The sequence below is a fragment of the Salvelinus fontinalis genome, chromosome 1, assembly GCF_029448725.1.
Source record: "Salvelinus fontinalis isolate EN_2023a chromosome 1, ASM2944872v1, whole genome shotgun sequence".
Taxonomy (NCBI): domain Eukaryota; kingdom Metazoa; phylum Chordata; class Actinopteri; order Salmoniformes; family Salmonidae; genus Salvelinus; species Salvelinus fontinalis.
Window position 1 is genome coordinate 95,501,903 of NC_074665.1, and position 23,413 is coordinate 95,525,315.

At 42.8% G+C, this 23,413-nt stretch overlaps 1 protein-coding gene across 1 annotated transcript; it reads right to left on the minus strand.

Annotated features, from left to right (window-relative positions):
* Nucleotides 1-18,927: 18,927 nt before the first annotated feature.
* fbxl15 (F-box and leucine-rich repeat protein 15) lies at nucleotides 18,928-23,401 on the minus strand. The gene is made up of 6 exons (XM_055936897.1): nucleotides 23,254-23,401; nucleotides 22,799-22,958; nucleotides 22,176-22,678; nucleotides 20,498-20,645; nucleotides 20,116-20,200; nucleotides 18,928-19,401 (listed from the first exon to the last, which is right to left on the minus strand). The coding sequence occupies exons 1-5, from the start codon at nucleotides 23,277-23,279 to the stop codon at nucleotides 20,159-20,161; spliced, it is 879 nt and encodes a 292-aa protein (XP_055792872.1). The 5' UTR covers nucleotides 23,280-23,401; the 3' UTR covers nucleotides 18,928-19,401; nucleotides 20,116-20,158.
* Between the last annotated feature and the right edge of the window lie 12 nt (nucleotides 23,402-23,413).

Genomic DNA, 23,413 nt, shown 5'->3' on the forward strand with positions numbered 1-23,413 from the left:
CAGGATCCAGGCCAACTCCTAGCGTCAGCAACACACTCAAACAACGAAAATAATGTCTCAGGGTCCAGGCCAACTCCTAGCCTCAGCAACACACTCAAACAACGAAAATAATGTCTCAGAGTCCAGGCCAACTCCTAGCGCCAGCAACACGCTCAAACAACGAAAATAATGTCTCAGGGTCCAGGCCAACTCCTAGCGTCAGCAACACACTCAAACAACGGAAATAATGTCTCAGGGTCCAGGCCAACTCCTACCATCAGCAACACACTCAAACAACGAAAATAATGTCTCAGGGTCCAGGCCAACTCCTAGCGTCAGCAACACACTCAAACAACGAAAATAATGTCTCAGGGTCCATCTCATTACATTTTGGCAACAACCGTAAGTTCCCAACAATATCAAATGTGTCCGGGGCACGACCAAAAGAGGAGCGACCCCTAGGTAAATCTGGGTCACCTCCCCAGAGCAAACTCTCCCCTGAGAGCTTTCCTTCCCTAATCAACTCTAGCCGCTCTTGTTGCAGCTTGATTTTAGCACACTCCAAATCCTGTTTAAATGCCCATTCTTTTTCCTACTTAACACGATCATGCTCTAGCTGTAACAGAAGCAGTTATTTCTGCTGTTCAAAAAGACTACTAGGGCTAACAGATGGAGCGGTCATTGTAACGTTACTGGGAGACAGTGAGTCCTCGGCAGAGGCTGCCCCAGTGGGAACTTCAAGAATACCACTCTCCATCAGATTGGCCTTCAATATTGACCTAATAGAAATGTAGACGTTTATCACTAATTTCAACCATGTAGTGTTCAGCCATCTTCAGCTGTTCTTTGGTACATCATTCTAACAGTTCCTCTAATGGAAAGCGAATGAACTCATCTACGTAAGATGCCATTGTCAAAAGTAAATACAAAGAAGTAAATCCTGCTCTTCCCCTCTGCTGAGCACACCAGACCACAAGAGAAATGACAATCACTTGCCATGCGGTAGCAGAGAGAACAGTCTATGACGAGGGTGGCTGGAGTCTTTGACAATTTTTAGGGCCTTCCTCTTATTCCTCGCTTGGCCCCAGTGATGTACTGGGCCGTACGCCCTACCCTCTGTCAGAGGTGGTACCAAGTCATTGTTTTACAAGTCACAAGTAAGTCTCAAGTCTTAGCACTCAAATCCGAGTCAAGTCTCTAGTCAAGACCGTCAAGTATCAAGTCAAGACTCAAGTCCTAAACTTTGAGTTTCGAGTCCTAAAAAAGTCATAATATGCTCTTCACCAAATGTAATACCATTTGATATTTTTAACAAGAGTAATAGTTAGTATATTACATTTACGCAAATCATGAATGCTTTTAAAAATATCTCTATATTTATTACTTTCCAAATAAACGTTATTACTTTCCAAATACATGGGTAGCCATGAGAAAGACCCCCCCATAGTGATCGACTATTGAGGAAAGTCGACCGACAACGACGAGACAGCCTATAGGGAGGAGGTCAGAGACCTGGCCATGTGGTGCCAGGACAACAACATCTCCCTCAACGTGAGCAAGACAAAGGAGATGATTGTGGACTACAGGAAAAAGAGGAGGACGACCCCATTCTCATTGTCGTGCCCTCTTCACGACTGTCTTGGTGTGCTTGGACCATGTTAGTTCGTTGGTGATGTGGACACCAAGGAACTTGAAGCTCTAAACCTGCTCCACTGCAGCCCAGTCAATGAGAATGGGGGAGTGCTCAGTCCACTTTTGTGACTTGTGACTTGTCCTGGCACCACATGGCCAGGTCTCTGACCTCCTCCCTATAGGCTGTGTCGTCGTTGTCGGTGATCAGCCAACCACTGTTGTGTCATCGGCAAACTTAATGATGGTGTTGCAGTCGTGCATGGCCATGCAGTCATGAATGAACAGGGAGTACAGGAAGGGACTGAGCACGCACCCCTGAGCGGCCCCTGTGTTGAGGATCGGCGTGGCGGATGTGTTGTTACCTACCCTTACCACCTGGGGGCGAATGAATAGCATTCTCACATAGGTGTTCCTTTTATCCAGGTGGGAAAGGGCAGTGTGGAGTGTAATAGAGATTGCATCATCTGTGGATCTGTTGGGGCGGTATGCAAATTGGAGTGGGTCTAGGGTTTCTGGGATAATGGTGTTGATGTGAACATGTGGAGTGCCATTCTCTATAAGCATGCTGAAAGTCTGTTGCTAATTTGTTTACAGAGAAGTACCATTGTATTTGGTCAAACACCATTTTTTCCAACAGTTTGCTAAGAGTTGGCAGCAAGCTGATAGGTCTGTTGTTAGAACCTGTAAAGGCCGCTTTACCACTCTTGTGTAGCGGAATTACTTTGGCTTCCCTCCAGGCCTGAGGACAACAACTTTCCTCTAGGCTCAGATTAAAGATATGACAGATAGGAGTGGCTATAGAGTCAGCTACCATCCTCAGTAGCTTTCCATCATGGCGATGCCAAGAGGTTTTATTGATCGATAACAATAATTTTTCCACCTCTCCGACACTAACTTTACAAAATTCAAACTTGCAATGCTTTTCTTTCATTATTTGTATTTTTATGCATGAATACAACTGCTCACTGTTCATTGTCGTCATTTCCTGCCTAAGTTTGACCACTTTGCCAATGAAGTAATCATTAAAATAATTGGCAACATCAAATGGTTTTTTGATGAATAAGCCAACTGATTCGATGAAAGATGGAGTTGAATTTGTTTTTCTGCCCATAATTTAATTTAAAGCACTTCAAAGTTTTTTTTCTCCATAATTCTTTATGTCATTGATATTGGCTTCACTACAGTCCCGGGTTCGAATCCAGGCTGTATCACATCCGGCCCTGATTGGGAGTCCCACAGTGTGGCACACAATTGGTACAGTGTCGTCCGGGTTTGCCCGGGGTAGGCTGTCATTGTAAATGAGAATTTGTTTTTAACTGACTTGCCTAGTTAAATAAAAACAAACCAAAAAATCACAATATAGTTTCTTCTTCTTGTAGAGTTTAGTCACATCATTTCTCAATTTGCAGTAAGTCAGCCAGTCAGATGTGCAGCCAGACTTATTAGCCACTCATTTAGCCCCATCTCTTTCAACCATACAGTTTTTCAATTCCTCATCAATCCATGGAGCCTTAACAGTTCTAACAGTCAGTTTCTTAACAGGTGCATATTTATCAATCATTTATTTGATCAATTCATCAAGCGCAGTGTCTGGATGCTCCTCATTAATCACATCAAATATTTTCAACATTATCCACATATTTTGTATGATCTCTTATACACTATTTTAGGCCCAGCTGTTGGAACTTTGGCTTTCCTGGATATAGGCACTATATTGTGATCACTGCATCCAATGGGTACGGATACAGCTTTAGAACAAAGTTCTACAGTATTAGTAAAAAGGTGATCGATACATGTGGATGATCTTGTTCCTGTAGTGTCTGTAAACACCCTGGTAGGTTGATTAATAACCTGAACCAGATTACAGGCACTGGTTAGAGTGAGAAGCTTCCTCTTGAGCAGACAGTTTGATGAAAACCAGTCAATTTTCAGGGCCCCAAGAAAAGTAGATCTCTCTGTTTACATCACATACACTATCAAGCATTTCACACATATTATTTAGATACTGACTGTTAGCACTTGGTGGCCTATAGCAACACCCCAGAAGAAAAGGCTTTAGATGTGCCAAGTGAACCTGCAAACACTTCAATAACACTTGCCATAAGACCTTCTCTAAGCATTACAGGAATATGGCTCTGAATACAGCAACACCTCCCCCATAAGAATTTCTGTCTCTTCTATAGATGCTATATCCTTGTATTGCTACTGCTGTATTAAATGAACTATATAAGTGACTCTCAGAAATGGCTAATATATGAATGTTCTCTGATGTCAGCAAGTCATTGATATCAGGAACCTTATTTCTAAGGCTACGTATAATACTATGGGCTATTTTCAGCCCTTTCCTGGGGAGCTTATCAGAGATAGACATAATACTGAAGAGCAAACAAAGCAAAACATAGACATTCAGCAGTCCATTAATCAGTTGGTGTGTGTGTGTGTGTGTGTGTGTGTGTGTGTGTGTGTGTGTGTGTGTGTGTGTGTGTGTGTGTGTGTGTGTGTGTGTGTGTGTGTGTGTGTGTGTGTGTGTGTGTGTGTGTGTGCGTGCTGCGGGGTTGAAGCTACGACCCCATAGGCTTGACTCGCTCATCCCTTCCAGCATCCTGGGAGGGAGGATGGACAATGAGCCTGTCATAGCGGATGTAAGCAATGTCCCCACGCACTCTGGCAGCTTTCATGGCTGGGATCAGATCTTTCCTCTTCTGGCGCACAGCTTCAGGATAGTCTTTGTTGAGGAAGATATACGCTCCTCTCAAGATCTTGGCTCTTTCCAGAAAAGCTACCTTGTACTTGAACCTCAGGAACTTGACCACTATCGGCCTGGGTCTATCACCTGGGCCAGTGGTGGGTTTTCAAGTCCTGTGGGCACGCTCCACATCAATCTTCCTGTGGTCCATACGGTGCATTTAGCATGTATTCAGACCCCTTGACTTTTTCCACATTTTGTTATGTTACAGCCTAATTCTAAAATGGAGTTAATAGTTTTTTTGTCTCATCAATCCACACACAATACCCCATAATGACACCACAATACCCCATAATGACACCACAATACCCCATAATGACAAAGCAAAAACACGAAATTGTTGAACATTTATTTAAAAAATACAAAAAATCAAATATCACATTTACATAAGTATTCAGACTCTTTACTCAGTACATTGTTGAAGCACCTTTGGCACCGATTACAGCCTTGAGTCTTCTTGGGTATGACGCTACAAGCTTGGCACACCTGTATTTGGGGAGTTTGTCCCAATCTTCTCTGCAGATTCTCTCAAGCTCTGTCAGGTTGGATGGGGAGCGTTGTGGCACAGCTATTTCCGGTCTCTCCAGAGATGTTCAATCGGGTTAAAGTCTGGTCTCTGGCTGGGCCACTCAAGGACATTCAGAGACCTGTCCCGAAGCCACATCTGCATTGTCTTGGCTGAGTGTTTAGGGTCGTTGTCCTGTTGGAAGGTTTAACCTTCACCCCAGTCTGAGGTCCTGAGCGCCCTGGAGGAAACATGCACCATCCCTATGATGAAGCATGGTGGTGGCAGCATCATGCTGTGGGGATGTTTTTCAGTGGCAGGGACTGAGAGACTAGTCAGGATTGAGGGAAAGGTGAACAGAGCAAAGTACAGAGAGATCCTTGATGAAAACCTGTTCCAGAGTGCTCAGGTTGTCAGACTGCTCATGATGCATTTGTAAGATATTTTATTGGAGAATCAATGGATATAACATTCATTTATAAGTCCAAAACTGTATGTAGCAACTAAGGATTTTAACTTGAAAGTGAAAGTTTATTAATTAAGTCATCGGATGAATCCCGGAAACCAAAGATGTAACTACAATTCATGTCCACAAGGTAGACTCAGAGCAGAGATAGTGAAATGTTTTCTGTTGGCCAGTGTCTAATTCCCCTAATGTGACCTTTGATCTTCCTTTTGCTCAGTGTCTAGATCCCCCAATGTGACCTTTGATCTATAAAGTCAGCAGGAAGTACATGATAGACTGCATTCCAAATGGTACCACATTCTCTATGCAGTGCACTACTTTAGACCAGAGACCACGGGGTTCTGGACAGAATAGAGTGCCATTTAGGACACATGCAGAGTGTGTAAAGTAGCATATCACCCTACTCTACCTAGCAACATGATGACAACTACTGATCTGTCAATCAGATGAGCAAAGAGAGGGAGGCTTCTACAACCCCTGAACAGCCAATCAGATGAGCAAAGAGAGGGAGGCTTCTACAACCCCTGAACAGCCAATCAGATGAGCAAAGAGAGGGAGGTTTTGACATATTCGGCAGATCTTAAAATCACAGCTAACAAATGTATGATGCTTAATATAGATTTATTGAAGGATTACAGTTAAACAGGTGAGCCATACAACGTTTCCACCATGAAATCACATCGTCATCGTTTATCAATCACATCATTAATACTGATGTACAATCAGAAGATTTGGACGGTACATTCAGAAGATATGGACGGTACATTCAGAAGATATGGATGGTACATTCAGAAGATATGGATGGTACAATGGATGGATATATTGTGATGTGCAGATCTGCATCCGTTGGTAATAATGGCAGGTGATGTCAGGTGACGTGTGAGTTCCATAGTGGTCCATTCAATATACCTTATGGCAACACACACACACATATATATATATTACTGTAACTTTTTATAATGCTATAATACTAATTTGTACAAACACTTGTTTCTAATTGGTTGTTGTATCAGTGGAGGCAGGATTAAAGAACCCAGGTGGTGGATGCAGATCAGATGTCCAGGATGTGATGTCATAAAGTCAGGAGGGAAGGTAAATACATGACTTTACTTTCAGATGTCCAGGATGTGATGTATTTACCCTCCCTCCTGACTTTATGACATATACTTTACTTTCAGATATCCAGGTCACACAGACATCTCACCTCTCAAAGAAAGAGTAGGACTTGCAGGTGCTTATCCACAATGCTGATGGCGCCACCATCTACGACTCATGATACGTTTGAGACGTCGGAGACGCCTGATCAGCCGCTGGTTGATACGTCTGAGATTCCAGTAAATCCTGTGAAATCTGTAACGCCATCCCCAAAACAGATTTTGCAACTTCTCTGATTTGGGTGTCCCCTGCATCTCCTGTAGTAATCCTACGGCAGCTGCCTCTGTACATATGAAATATTCATATCAATATCAGCTGTCATACTGTACATAGTATAAGAGACATCATTATCTGGTAGTGTGTCAGGACATGTACACACTAGTTCCAGCTAGGTATTGACTGCTCAGCAAGCTACATTATTATCATTACAGGTAGTAGTAAAGTTAGTATCAATGTACTATGTTGTAGAGAGATTAACTTACCGTCATTTTGAGCCTCTAGTTCTTCTTGAGGCAAAGAGTCTTTTCAGAGAAAGATTAAACAAAAGTTATTAAAAATGAAACACAAGTGTCTACTTTCAATATTATTTGTAGACAGACAGACAGACAGACAGACAGACAGACAGACAGACAGACAGACAGACAGACAGACAGACAGACAGACAGACAGACAGACAGACAGACAGACAGACAGACAGACAGACAGACAGACAGACAGACAGACAGACAGACAGACAGACAGACAGACAGACAGACAGACAGACAGACAGACAGACAGACAGACAGACAGACAGACAGACAGACAGACAGACAGACAGACAGACAGATAGATAGATAGATAGATAGATAGATAGATAGATAGATAGATAGATAGATAGATAGATAGATAGATAGATAGATACAGACTCCGTGAGCATAGCCTTGCTATTGAGAAAGGCCGCCGTAGGCAGACATGGCTCTCAAGAGAAGACAGGCTATGTGCTCACTGCCCACAAAATGAGGTGGAAACTGAGCTGCACTTCCTAACCTCCTGCCCAATGTATGACCATATTAGAGAGACATATTTCCCTCAGATTACACAGATCCACAAAGAATTCGAAAACAAATCCAAATTTGATAAACTCCCATATCTACTGGGTGAAATTCCACAGTGTGCCATCACAGCAGCAAGATTTGTGACCTGTTGCCACAAGAAAAGGGCAACCAGTGAAGAACAAACACCATTGTAAATACAACCCATATTTATGCTTATTTATTTTCCATTGTGTACTTTAACCATTTGTACATTGTTACAACACTGTATCAATGTACTATGTTGTAGAGAGATTAACTTACCGTCATTTTGAGCCTCTGGTTCTTCTTGAGGCAAAGAGTCTTTTCAGAGAAAGATTAAACAAAAGTTATTAAAAATGAAACACAGGTGTCTACTTTCAATATCAGCTGTCATACTGTACATAGTATAAGAGACATCGTTATCGGGGAGTGTGTCAGGACATGTACACACTAGTTCCAGCTAGGTATTGACTGCTCAGCAAGCTACATTATTATCATTACTGGTAGTAGTAAAGTTAGTATCAATGTACTATGTTGTAGAGAGATTAACTTACCGTCATTTTGAGCCTCTAGTTCTTCTTGAGGCAAAGAGTCTTTTCAGAGAAAGATTAAACAAAAGTTATTAAAAATGAAACACAAGTGTCTATCATTATTATTTGTAGATAGATAGATAGATAGATAGATAGATAGATAGATAGATAGATAGATAGATAGATAGATAGATAGATAGATAGATAGATAGATAGATAGATAGATAGATAGAAAACCAAGAGAAACATACACACTTACCCTGCTTGTCAGCAATAGATAGATAGATAGATAGATAGATAGATAGATAGATAGATAGATAGATAGATAGATAGATAGATAGATAGATAGAAAACCAAAAGAAACATACACACTTACCCTGCTTGTCAGCAATAGGATCAATCTCTGCAGAATCCAGTTTCCCGGGCCCACTGACAGCCACATCTGTCAGAGAGGACATACAGTACATTTTTTATTTTATTTTTATTTCACCTTTATTTAACCAGGTAGGCTAGTTGAGAACAAGTTCTCATTTGCAACTGCGACCTGGCCAAGATAAAGCATAGCAGTGTGAACAGACAACAACACAGAGTTACACATGGAGTAAACAATAAACAAGTCAATAACATGGTAGGAAAAAGATAATCTATATACAATGTGTGCAAAAGGCATGAGGTAGGCAATAAATCGAATAATTACAATAATTACATATTATTGAACTGTATTAAAACGATGCATCTTCTACATACTCATAAACACCCTTCTCTTTAAAACACACAAACAGCTTTGTTTTCGTGCATTTTCAGGACTTTTTGTGGAGTACAAATGTATTCCCATTCAAAATCTTATTTTTCCTAAGACTAAACCTAACCCTGACCCTAACCTTAATCTTAACCCCAACTCTAACCTTAACCTCAAACCCTAAACCTAACCCTTAAACCTAAAATAGCATTTAAACAAATTCAGGACATGAAAAAAGTTCTGACGTTTCAACATTTTTCTTGTTCTCCTACCTTGTCGGGACATTCTAGTGACTTGTCGGGACATTCTAGTGACTTGTCGGGACATTCTAGTGACTTGTCGGGACATTCTAGTGACTTGTCGGGACATTCTAGTGACTTGTCGGGACATTCTAGTGACTTGTCGGGATATTCTAGTGACTTGTCGGGATATTCTAGTGACTTGTCGGGACATTCTAGTGACTTGTCGGGACATTCTAGTGACTTGTCGGGACATTCTAGTGACTTGTCGGGACATTCTAGTGACTTGTCGGGACATTCTAGTGACTTGTCGGGACATTTTAGTGACTTGTCGGGACATTCTAGTGACTTGTCGGGACATTCTAGTGACTTGTCAGGAAATTCTAGTGACTTGTCAGGAGATTGTGGTCCTGATAAGGTAGGAAAAAATGTACACAGACAACACACACACTAGACATACCTTCCTTAGCGTTAACCTGGTTGAGCTGGTTTGCCAACAGGAAAGCCAGCAGAGTGACCAGCACTAACACACCCTGGTGCGTCATCCTTTCCTACACAAAAAAACACCCCCATCCAGGTTGGACAATAAGTCAATCAATTAACACACCAATCAACCAATCAATTAATCAAATTAATTTCTAAATCCTTTTTTTACATCAGCATTTGTCACAAAGACATTTTACAGTAACCCGGGCGTTCCAGACTCCAAAGAACACGCAAAGCAGAAGCGGACACACATTGTCTAGAAAACCCTTCCTCCTAGGACAACAATAATAATGAAGTTCAACTAACCTGGAGATTCTGGAGTTGGTAGAAGCAGACTGCGATGTGGTCCAGAGAATGAGTTGCCTCTCTGCTGTTACGTCTTTTATCCTACCTGTCCAGGTCATTTCCATTACCCCAACCCACTAAGCATTTCCCTAAGAACACATGATTTTGGCTAATCTTGGTACAAAAACATGATGTAAATTGATTCTTCAGAAAACCTATGCAAACTCGCTCCAGGTCATCAAATAAGTCAACACTCAATGCACACAATGTCACTCCCTATACGCTTAGAAAATAATATCTAGATACAACTTAAAGGGGTTTTATTGCATTCTTAATATACGAGACCCCTAAAAGATCTACATAGAACCATTTTAGCTAAACAACAACTGTAACAATGTCTTTTAAAGACAACAAGTGCTTATTGGGCAAATGTATTAATGTTTTCAATAAACATTTTCAGATGAAATATATCTTAATTGTTTAATTGCCTGTTACGTGAACAGTGTTTCAGAGGGTTGGGTGCTGTCTGTGGCAGGAAATATACACATTTCCACTGACAATAAAGGTCTGTTTGAGGGGATGTTAAATTTGAGACAGACACAACACCCTTGACCTTGATGGTGAAGAACAAAAGATGCCAATGGCTGGGACATATAGTATGCAGACTATCACCAAAACACAGCCTGCAATTATCCTATACACAGTACACCGGATGGGAAGAGAAATCCAGGACGTCCAAAAGAGACGTTCTGAAGAACGACCTGGTGTAACTGTTATATCAGACCTGCAGTGTCTTCTGGTCCAGACAACCTGGTGTAACTGTTATATCAGACCTGCAGTGTCTTCTGGTCCAGACAACCTGGTGTAACTGTTATATCAGACCTGCAGTGTCTTCTGGTCCAGACAACCTGGTGTAACTGTTATATCAGACCTGCAGTGTCTTCTGGTCCAGACAACCTGGTGTAACTGCTACATCAGGCCTGCAGTGTCTTCTGGTCCAGACAACCTGGTGTAACTGTTATATCAGGCCTGCAGTGTATTCTGGTCCAGACAACCTGGTGTAACTGCTACATCAGGCCTGCAGTGTCTTCTGGTCCAGACAACCTGGTGTAACTGTTATATCAGACCTGCAGTGTATTCTGGTCCAGACAACCTGGTGTAACTGTTATATCAGACCTGCAGTGTGTTCTGGTCCAGACAACCTGGTGTAACTGTTATATCAGGCCTGCAGTGTCTTCTGGTCCAGACAACCTGGTGTAACTGTTATATCAGACCTGCAGTGTGTTCTGGTCCAGACAACCTGGTGTAACTGTTATATCAGGCCTGCAGTGTCTTCTGGTCCAGACAACCTGGTGTAACTGTTATATCAGGCCTGCAGTGTGTTCTGGTCCAGACAACCTGGTGTAACTGTTATATCAGGCCTGCAGTGTCTTCTGGTCCAGACAACCTGGTGTAACTGTCTTTTTTTTCACCTTTATTTAACCAGGTAAGCCAGTTGAGAACAAGTTCTCATTTGCAACTGCGACCTGGCTAAGATAAAGCAAAGCATTTGACACATACAACAACACATGGAATAAAAAAACATACAATCAATAATACAGTAGGAAAATCTATATACAGCATGTGCAAATGAGGTAGGATAAGAGAGGTAAGGCAATAAATAAGCCATGGTGGCAAAGTAATTACTATATAGCAATTAAACACTGGAATGGTAGGATGTGCAGAGGATGAATGTGCAAGTTGAGATTCTGGGGTGCAAAGGCGCAAGATAAATAAATACACTGCTCAAAAAAATAAAGGGAACACTTAAACAACACAATGTAACTCCAAGTCAATCACACTTCTGTGAAATCAAACTGTCCACTTAGGAAGCAACACTGATTGACAATAAATTTCACATGCTGTTGTGCAAATGGAATAGACAAAAGGTGGAAATTATAGGGAATTAGCAAGACACCCCCCAAAACAGGAGTGATTTTGCAGGTGGTGACCACAGACCACTTCTCAGTTCCTATGCTTCCTGGCTGATGTTTTGGTCACTTTTGAATGCTGGCGGTGCTCTCACTCTAGTGGTAGCATGAGACGGAGTCTACAACCCACACAAGTGGCTCAGGTAGTGCAGTTCATCCAGGATGGCACATCAATGCGAACTGTGGCAAAAAGGCGGAGGTACCGGTCCTGCTGCTGGGTTGTTGCCCTCCTACGGCCTCCTCCACGTCTCCTGATGTACTGGCCTGTCTCCTGGTAGGGCCTCCATGCTCTGGACACTGCGCTGACAGACACAGCAAACCTTTTTGCCACAGTTCGCATTGATGTGCCATCCTGGATGAACTGCACTACCTGAGCCACTTGTGTGGGTTGTAGACTCCGTCTCATGCTACCACTAGAGTGAGAGCACCACCAGCATTCAAAAGTGACCAAAACATCAGCCAGGAAGCATAAGAACTGAGAAGTGGTCTGTGGTCACCACCTGCAGAATCACTCCTGTTTTGGGGGGTGTCTTGCTAATTGCCTATAATTTCCACTTTTTGTCTATTCCATTTGCACAACAGCATGTGAAATTTATTGTCAATCAGTGTTGCTTCCTAAGTGGACAGTTTGATTTCACAGAAGTGTGATTGACTTGGAGTTCCATTGTGTTGTTTAAGTGTTCCCTTTATTTTTTTGAGCAGTGTACATACAGTATGGGGATGAGGTAGATTGGATGGGCTATTTACAGATGAGCTATGTACAGGTGCAGTGATCTGTGAGCTGCTCTGACAGCTGGTGCTTAAAGCTAGTGAGGGAGGTAAGAGTCTCCAGCTTCAGAGATTTTTGCAGTTCGTTCCAGTCATTGGCAGCAGAGAACTGGAAGGAGAGGCGGCCAAAGGAAGAATTGGCTTTGGGGGTGACCAGTGAGATATACCTGCTGGAGCGCGTACTACAGGTCGGTGCTGCTATGGTGACCAGTGAGCTGAGATAAGGCGGGGCTTTACCTAGCAGAGACTTGTAGATGACCTGGAGCCAGTGGGTTTGGCAACGAGTATGAAGCGAGGGCCAGCCAACGAGAGCATACAGGTCGCGGTGGTGGGTAGTATATGGGGTTTTGGTGACAAAACGGATGGCACTGTGATAAACTGCATCCAATTTGTTGAGTGGAGTGTCGGAGGCTATTTTGTAAATGACATCGCCGAAGTCGAGGATCAGTAGGATGGTCAGTTTTACGAGGGTATGTTTGGCAGCATGAGTGAAGGATGCTTTGTTGCAAAATAGGAAGACGATTCTAGATTTAATTTTGGATTGGAGATGTTTATTGTGAGTCTGGAAGGAGAGTTTACAGTTTAACCAAACACCTGGGTATTTGTAGTTGTCCACAAAATCTAAGTCAGAACCGTCCAGAGAAGTGATGCTGGACGGGTGGGCAGGTGCGGGCAGCGATCGGTTGAAGAGCATGCATTTAGTTTTACTTGCATTTAAGAACAGTTGTAGGCCACGGAAGGAGAGTTGTATGGCATTGAAGCTTGTCTGGAGGTTAGTTAACACAGTGTCCAATGAAGGGCCAGAGATAAACAGAATGGGGTCGTCTGCGTAGAGGTGGATCAAAGAATCACCAGCTGCGAGAGCTACATCATTGATAGATACAGAGATGAGAGTCGTCCCGAGAATTGAACCCTGTGGCACCCCCATAGAGACTTGTCCAGATGTGCGAGTGCCTTTTTGAATTTGTACCCCCAAGAGACTGCCAGAGGTCCGGACAACAGGCCCACCGATTTGACATTCTGAACTCTATCGGAGAAGTAGTTGTTGAACCAAGCGAGGCAATCATTTGAGAAACCAAGGCTGTTGAGTCTGCCAATGTTGTGATTGACAGAGTTGAAAGCCTTAGCCAGGTCGATGAATACGGCTGCACAGTAATGTCTCTTATCGATGGCGGTTATGATATCGTTTAGGACCCAGAGCGTGGCTGAGGTGCACCCATGACCAGCTCTGAAACCAGATTGCATAGCGGAGAAGGTACGGTGGGATTCAAAATGGTCAGTAATCTGTTAACTTGGCTTTCAAAGACCTTAGAAAGGCAGGGTAGAATAGATATAGGTCTGTAGCAGTTTGGGTCTAGAGTGTCTCCCCCTTTGAAGAGGGGGATGACCACGGCAGCTTTCCAATCTATGGGAATCTCAGACGATACAAAAGAGAGGTTGAACAGGCTAGTAATAGGGGTTGCAACAATTTTGGCAGATCATTTTAGAAAGAGAGGGTCCAGATTGTCTAGCCCGGCTGATTTGTAGGGGTCCAGATTTTGCAGCTCTTTCAGAACATCAGCTATCTGGATTTGGGTGAAGGAGAAGTGGGGGAGGTTTGGGTGAGTTGCTGTGGGGAGCGCAGGGCTGTTGACCGAGGTAGGGGTAGCCAGGTGGAAAGCATGGCCAGCCGTAGAAAAATGCTTATTGAAATTCTCAATTATTGTGGATTTATCGGTCGTGACAGTGTTTCCTAGCCTTAGTGCAGTGGGCAGCTGGGAGGAGGTGCTCTTATTCTCCATATACTTTACAGTGTCCCAAAACTTTTTGGAGTTTGTACTACAGGATGCAAATTTCTGTTTGAAAAAGCTAGTCTTAGCTTTCCTAACTGCCTGTGTATATTGGTTCCTGACTTCCCTGAAAAGTTGCATATCACAGGGGGTATTCGATGATAATGCAGAACGCCACAGGATGTTTTTGTGCTGGTCAAGGGCAGACAGGTCTGGAGTGAAACAAGGACTATATCTATTCCTGGTTCTACATTTTTTGAATGGAGCATGCTTATTTAAGATGGTGAGGAAGGCACTTTTAAAGAATAACCAGGCATCCTCTACTGACAGAATGAGGTCAATGTCATTCCAGGATACCCCGGCCAGGTCGATTAGAAAGGCCTGTTCGCTGAAGTGTTTTAGGGAGCGTTTGGCAGTGATGAAGGTTGGTCGTTTGACCGCAGACCCATTACGGATGCAGGCAATGAGGCAGTGATTGCTGAGATCTTGGCTGAAAATAGCAGAAGTGTATTTGGAGGGCGAGTTAGTTAGGATGACATCTATGAGGGTGCCCGTTTTGACGGATTCTGGGTTGTACCTGGTAGGTTCATAGATAATTTGTGTGAGATTGAGGGCATCAAGCTTAGATTGTAGGATGGACGGGGTGTTAAACATGTCCCAGTTTAGGTCATCTAGCAGCATGAGCTCAGAAGATAGATGGGGGGGCAATCAATTCACATATGGTGTCGAGGGCACAGCTGGGGGCAGAGGGTGGTCTATAGCAAGCGACAACGGTGAGAGACTTGTCTCTGGAAAGATGAATTTTTAGAATTAGAAGCTCGAATTGTTTTGGTACAGACCTGGATAGTAAGACAGAACTCTGCAGGCTATCTTTGCAGTAGATTGCAACACCGCCCCCTTTGGCAGTTCTATCTTAGCGGAAAATTGTATAGTTAGGGATAGAAATTTCAGGGTTTTTGGTGGTTTTCCTAAGACAGGATTCAGACACAGCTAAGACATTGGGGTTGGCAGAATGTGCTAAAGCAGTGAATAAAGCAAACTCAGGGAGTAGGCTTCTAATGTCAACATGCATGAAACCAATGCTTTTACGGTTACATAAGTCAACAAATGAGAGCACCTGGGGAGTGGGAGTGGAGCTAGGCACTGCAGGTCCTGGATTAACCTCTACATCACCAGAGGAACAGAGGAGAAGTAGGATAAGGGTACGGCTAAAGGCTATACGAACTGGCCGTCTAGCATGTTTGGAACAGAGAGTAAAGGGAGCAGGTTTCTGGGCACGATAGCATAGATTCAAGGCATAATGTACAGACAAAGTTATGGTAGTAACTGTTATATCAGACCTGCAGTGTGTTCTCTGACAAGATAAACCAATATAAGACAATATCATTAGTTCCCAGTAAACCACCAACCTGGTAAGATGAACAAAGTGATGAATAAATAAATGAGTTAACGTCACAACAGGTCTTTAATTGACCGTGTTCCCAGCACACTGAAGACCACACAGCTTTATGACCACAGCCTCTGTCATCACAACCCTAGAAGACTGTTATGACCCAGATGAATCCACATCCATATGCAAAACAACATGTCAAACAGGCGTGTTCTGGCCTGTAGCACATAGAATAAACATACGTTACAATCACCTTTGGCAGCGATTACAGCCGCGGGTCTTTCTGGGTAAGTCTTAAGAGCCTTGGATTGTACAATATTTACCCATTATTCTTTTTTCAAAATTCTCCAAGCTCTGTCAAGTTGGTTGTTGATCAATGCTAGATGGACACTTTCAAGTCTTGCCATATATTTTCAAGCCAAACCTTTAACTAGGCCCCTCAGGAACATTCAATGTCGTCTTGGTATAGAACTCCAGTGTAGATGTGTGTTTTAGGTTATTTTAGGTCCAGCTCAAAGGTGAAGTCATCTCCCAGTGTCTGGTGGAAAGCAGACTGAACCAGGTTGTCCTCTGACTTTGGCTGTGCTTAGCTCCTTTCTGTTCATTTTTTTATCCTGAAAAACTCCACAATCTAGGCAAGTCAGTTAAGAACAAATTCTTATTTACAATGACAGCCTAGGAACAGTGGGTTAACTGCCTTGTTCAGGGGCAGAACGACAGATTTTTATTCTTGTCAGCTCGGGGATTCAATCCAGCAACTTTTCGGATACTGGTCCAATGCTCTAACCTCTAGGCTACCTGCCGACCCCAAAATCAAGGAAGATCATCAGGCAATAAATATGTATGATGTTCTATGTGCTTTCAATGATGATGTTCTCCCCGTCATTTCGTGCTGATTTGATGCCTGATCCCAGACAGCACACAAACCTCTGCCCAACGTAGGCACGATGTAACCTATATACATTACGCATTGGGAAGATGCAGTTTAGACATACATCATTTCTACATCGTCCAGGCATCAACATTCTATTCTCAAAAGCATAATAGGTTACTCTGCCTCGGGCATTAAGCCTTAGCCAACCCACAAGAACACCTCAAAATACACAACATTGTTCATATACAGTATTTGGTTACCTCGGGAGTGTCTCTGTATGTTTGTGCATTTGCCTTCAGATATTTACTGGCATAATATTACTGTGAGGAGGTGTAACACTGGATCCTCCAGCTAGTCAGAGAGCTGTCAGCATGTGAGGGTTCCTGAAGTAGGACCAACAGTATTAAAGTTCAAGTTGATTTCATTCAGCCTGTTGCTTGAGCCTGTCTGGAGTGCCAGATGGGTGAGTGGGGTTTGCACTTTTGGGACTATTCCATTGCACCAGGCAAGCTAAATCAAGCACAGCATTTAAAAGACAACAGGCACAGGGCTGGTGCCATCCCCTACTGCCATTGTGGCCTTGAGCAAGGCATTTAACCCCTAAACTGTTACACGGGTAAGGCTGTAATACTGACCCTGTGTTGCTCCCAGCCTGGTGCATTAACAATCAGGAGATTGAGTACTGTGACATTAAAAATACCCACTTCTCAATTCGCAGTGAAGCATTGTGGGATAATTAGAAGTACAGTGGCACCTTCCATGCCTGAATTTAAGTACGTTTTCAAACCATTTCACTTGAAGTTCACCGATGTGCACATGCATATGTTTGTTACAGGCAGAGAACATTCCTTCTGGTTGTAATGTTATGTTTACACAAAGAGAAGTCCTGTTCCTTCCAACTGCCACCCAGAGATAATGTAGTACGATAGCAAGACAAAGCTCATAGGTTATAGATAGAACTTTATATTCTCAGATAGACATGATTGGATGGTCCTCATTACACATAGAATACAACCGTTTTCAATACTGCAACTCAGTGAAACAATACAATGTGGGGTGATCAGCCAATCACATTAAAATGTACTTTACACTGCAAGTTCTTCTCATGTTTCTTCCAAGATGTAAAACTGGGATTGTAATATATGACTATTGAAAAAAAAAAAAAAGAAATGTGTCCTTCTTCATAGCCTACCATATGACAAAACTTATTGAACTAATGTCGTTTTACAACTAGTCCTACATGTTTTCAGACGTTCAAAATGGAAAACCAGATTTCCTGAAGTAAACAGGCAAAAGGAGGATTTCAAGATCATGGTATTGTCACGTTCTGACCTTTAGTTCCTTTGTTTTTGTCTTTATTTAGTATGATCAGGGCGTGAGTTGGGCAGTCTATGTTTGTTTATCTATGTTTTTCTATTTCTGTGTTTGGCCTGATATGGTTCTCAATCAGAGGCAGGTGTTAGTCATTGTCTCTGATTGGGAACCATATTTAGGTAGCCTGTTTTGTATTGTGGGTGATTGTCTATGTTTAGTGTCAGCACTATTTGTTATTTAGCTTCACGGTCGTCGTTTATTGTTTTTGTATTAGTTTCGTTAAGTGTTCTCTGTCTATTAAAATCAAGATGAACACATACCAAGCTGCATATTGGTCCTCCGATCCTTCAAACTTTTCCTCCTCACACGAGGAGGAGGAGGACAGCCGTGACAGGTATCCAGATTCTTACAACATGTTAAAATGACATTTTAACAAAATGGTGGGCCAGGCCTGAACTGATCAGCTCAACTACCATTAAAAAGGATATTGTAAGAGCATAGTTTCAGTCAATGTAAGGTCAATGACTCCCGGGTGGCGCAGTGGTCTAGGGCACTGAATCGCAGTGCTAACTGCGCCACCAGAGTCTCTGGGTTGGCGCCCAGGCTCTGTCGCAGCCGGCCGCGACCAGGAGGTCCGTGGGGCGACGCACAATTGGCATAGCGTCGTCCGGGGTAGGGAGGGTTTGGCCGGTAGGGATATCCTTGTCTCATCGCGCTCCAGTGACTCCTGTGGCGGGCCGGGCGCAGTGCGCGCCAGCCAAGGGGGCCAGGTACACGGTGTTTCCTCCGACACATTGGTGCGGCTGGCTTCCGGGTTGGAGGCACGCTGTGTTAAGAAGTAGAGCGGCTGGTTGGGTTGTGCTTCGGAGGACGCATGGCTTTCGACCTTCGTCTCTCCCGAGCCCGTACGGAAGTTGTAGCGATGAGACAAGGTAGTAATTACTAGCGATTGGATACCACGAAAATTGGGGAGAAAATGGGATAAAAAAAATTAAATTTAAATTTAAAAAAAAAGGTCAATGCAAACACACAATATAAAACGTTTATTTACCTAATATAAAAAGTTCACCTAGCTAATCTGAATGGAACATTTAGAGGTGTATGTATCATACATTTAGCAGAGTAACATGTCAATAAACACACAAAAACTCAACAATATGCTCTTATAGTTACGTCTTCTCCTTTGGTTGGAATGGTCCTTTTCTAAAGCTATAGATCACAAGAACATCTAAAGTGTTGTTAGGGTGTGATGAAATACAAATAAATACTGCAGGAATCTTTTGGACTCATGACGGCGTTACTGAAAAGTGCATGGCTTCCTTCAGTCTTTTCCTAAGTGCATAATTATAATCTGCAACATCACTGTAATAAATAAGAGACAAGTTCTACAATATATTTCCCATATACATCCGTTTTTGTTTGTCCTTGAATTGCTTAAGTGACGTCCCAGCACACAGGGTGTGTTTCAATTGAAACAGGTCATTCTCCTCGTGGAGGAAAACCTGCAAAAAAACAATACCGCTGGTTACATAGACTGCAGAACATTAGAGTCCAATATTCTGTCCTTTGTCCCTAAGTATGCACTGCATTTACTGGTAATTACTGGTATAATAAACATTGTGGAAACTGTCTAGCCCGTACCTTCACCTATCCAATACTTTATATGGGGAGTGGTGAACAAGTGCACACTTCAGGAGATTTGTAGTTACATAACATTGATACTGCATGAATACATAGGATTACACACCTAAACAGGTATTTAGAGCAAAAAGATTCAAATATTTAGCTGATTTTGAGAAGCGTCAGCTAGCGAGCTAGCCTACCTGTTTTCAGTTGGTTGGATGAGTAATACAGATGTTCCTTTAGCCTAGCTAGCCTACCTGTTTCCAGTTGGTTGATGAGTAATACAGATGTTCCTTTAGCCTAGCTAGCCTACCTGTTTCCAATTGGTTGGATGAGTAATACAGATGTCATTTAGCCTAGCTAGCCTACCTGTTTCCAGTTGGTTGGATGAGTAATACAGATGTCATTTAGCCTAGCTAGCCTACCTGTTTCCAGTTGGTTGGATGAGTAATACAGATGTCATTTAGCCTAGCTAGCCTACCTGTTTCCAGTTGGTTGGATGAGTAATACAGATGTCATTTAGCCTAGCTAGCCTACCTGTTTCCAGTTGGTTGGATGAGTAATACAGATGTCATTTAGCCTAGCTAGCCTACCTGTTTCCAATTGGTTGGATGAGTAATACAGATGTACTTTAGCCTAGATCTGGAGGTTGATGAAGGGAGCGAACCCCACCACATCCTGCAGTATCACCAGGGAAATAGACAGAGAACAACAATACATTATAGATGATACTTCAAATCCTTTCAGATGGACATTTTGTTTTGTATGGTCCTTACAGTACAATTGCTTCCATCAATGCCTCAGTGAAACAATACAAGACGCTGTGTGTTCAGCCCTTCACATTAAATGTATAGGACGCCGGATGTTCTTAAGTGTTAAAACTGGGGGGGTGATATGTGATTATTCAAATACACTAATTGTTGTGTTATTAATGACAGTAATAATTGTACATGAGTGTGTCCTTCGCCCTCATACCTGCAGCAGCACAAGGGCCCTCTGTAGTGGTGGCGCCACGTCAATCTCAACGTTCCTCTTCCGCAGGGGGTCCAGGCTGGACTCAGTCACGTTGTGACAGTGGTTCACCTTCAGAGACTGCAGCTTGGGGCAATACTCTGCAACAGTCCTGCACGCACGCACATACACACACAGCAGGACCAAAAGGTGTAAGGACAGGTTAACCAGTGAATATCAAAGTAGGAGTGCCAGTCTCCCCTTCATCCAAAGCAAGCTGGAGCAGGACATACTCTGCAACCGTCCTGGACACAGCACGAAGAGGGTTCTTACAGGTGTGCCATTTCAGATCTAAAACATGTGTCATGACGTTACCCTGTTGGGTGAGGTTTATGACCCCCCACCATAAATACCTTTTCCCCTTTTCTCTCTCACTACTCTACAGAATAGACTCTTGGGAAGCCTTTCTGTAACAGAGATAGCATGGTAACATCAAAAGGTTGGGGAATGGAACAATATTTCTGTAATCCAACTAGTTGAAAATGTCCGTTGTTACTTAAAGAATATGATGTCAGATCAGTTGTCTTCTGAGACATTATTACTGATGATAGGACGGCATAAATTATATCTTGAAAAGTCTACACATTCTAGTCATCAGATTCACATGGAATTGTTATGCAATTTAAATGTTTAAATATGAAACTATTTGTGAAAATATTAAATGTAATTTTATCTTTCTAAATGAGAGAATTGTTTTCATAAGTCATTTTATGCTCACTCGGTGGCCACGCCCAACTGAACAGACATTGGTTGGATGGAGAGGGATGAAACATGCCCTTCTCTTCCCCAGTATAAAGCCCCCGTGACACAATTCACATGAGACTAAGCAAACCCCAGCGTGAGCTGTGGTTGAGAATGGTTGAATATTCACTCTACATAACGAAATGTACATGAGACCAGATCCCGCTCTTTCATTCAAACCCAAGCCCCTTTCTTTGTGTAACCAGCCGTCATATCGGTTTCGTCCACTAGGGACTTTTTCTTTTATGACATGATTAGTAATCGACGTATGATCCATCCTATGTAATTCTGTGTGATTATTTAGGTATTTAGTAAATAAATAATTTAGCCAATTACTGTATTGCTGATTCAACTTGTTAGCCAGGGTTCGTGAAGATAACCAAGAATTTTATGATGTTGAGATGAGACTGAATAAGGTAACGATTAATAATTGACTGCTATTGATATAAAAGATCTTCAGACCTTTAAGAGTTTATTCATCAAACGTTAGGTAATCGATTTGATAAAATAGCCTGTCATCTCATTTAATTATACTAGAGACACGACAAATGTCACTGTAAAATGTCAGCCCAGAGCGAGACATACAGGTGGAACATGACTAGAACCCGACTAGTATATGAACCTGACTAAGTATATGAACCTGACTAGAACCTGACTAGTATAAGAACCTGACTAGTATAAGAACCTGACTAGAACCTAAATAGTATATTAACCTGACTCGTATACAGACCTGACTAGTATACGAGCCTGACTAAGTAAATGAACCTGACTAGAACCTAAATAGTATATAATCCTGACTAGTATATAGCTAACGCATATTAGCAAAATACAAACAAACAAACACACAGAGAGAGAGAGGATACCAATGATTTGAGCAGTCAGTGTATCAAAACAACAATACCTGATGGAGTCGTTCCTAACCCTCAGGCAGCCTGTCAGGTCCAGCTGTTCCAGCTCCCTGCAGTTCTTGGCCACTTCCTCCACAGACACGTCTGTAATGTTGGCGTTGACCGCCACAGACAGCGACCTCATCTTCAGACACTTCTTGGATAAATAGCAGATGGCCTCGTCTTTGAGCTGGCGGCAGGCGGTCAGGTCGATGGACCTCAGGCCCCCACAGTGGTCAGCCAGGCTGCGTATGGACAGGCTGTCCACCCATTCACAGTGGGCCAGGCCCAGGTGCTGCAGGTGTGTGCAGCTCAACGACACGGCTACTAAGGAGTGACGGGTCAGCCGGTCACACCCCCTCATGTCTACTCTCAGCAGGTGCTGGTTCTGGCCAATCACAGGCAGCAGCTCCGTGTCTGTCACCCAATCGGAGCAGTTCTGGACGGACAGGTTCTGTAGGACTTTGTTGTCGCTTAGTATGTTGCAGAATGCCTCCTTGGGAAGGCTATGCCCTATCTGTGAACATTACAGGAGTGTGATCTTACACTATTTAGCCTAATACCCAGTTTGAGCATTTAAGTACAAGAAACTGTAAGGAAATCCTGAAATAAATAGAATGGATCATGTGTGGCCTACCTGTGTGAGGTCAAAGGTGCGACAGTTGGCCAGGTACACCTGGATGAGGGCATAGAACTGCTTGCTCACTCTCTGTAGCCGCACCAGCTGGCGTAATGGCAGGTAACAGAAGATGTGTGTTACCAACACATCCTCCCAGGGCAAATCCAAAAGGTGACATCTGCCAACAGACATTTCAAACTTGATCAACAAGTTATTAATGGACAAATTTAGCACAGTCACACATCAACGTCTGCCTCGCGTTCGAACTAGCTCTACAAAGATTGATAGCTAGCTAGCTCAACCGTAAAGCATAATGTGATGATTCTGCAAGACAGCGCAGGACATGCATTCTCCAACTGCCGCAGCAAGCTACAGTAGTAAGAATAGGTAACTAACGGTTAGCTAGCTAGTTCTGCTGACGTTTTTTTTGTAACGTTAAAACAAAAATACATGTGTGCTTACAAAATACATACTTGCAACACTCTGTTTCCGCATCCATTTTGAATCAGCAGAAATATGCGAGATAGCCAACAAACTGTCGTTGTACATGTAGCTATTTTATGAGCCTTGGTTGAAGCTTTCTGGCTCAACGACAGCTTTTATGGCTGTTTTCCCAAACTTCCGGGTTCGTAC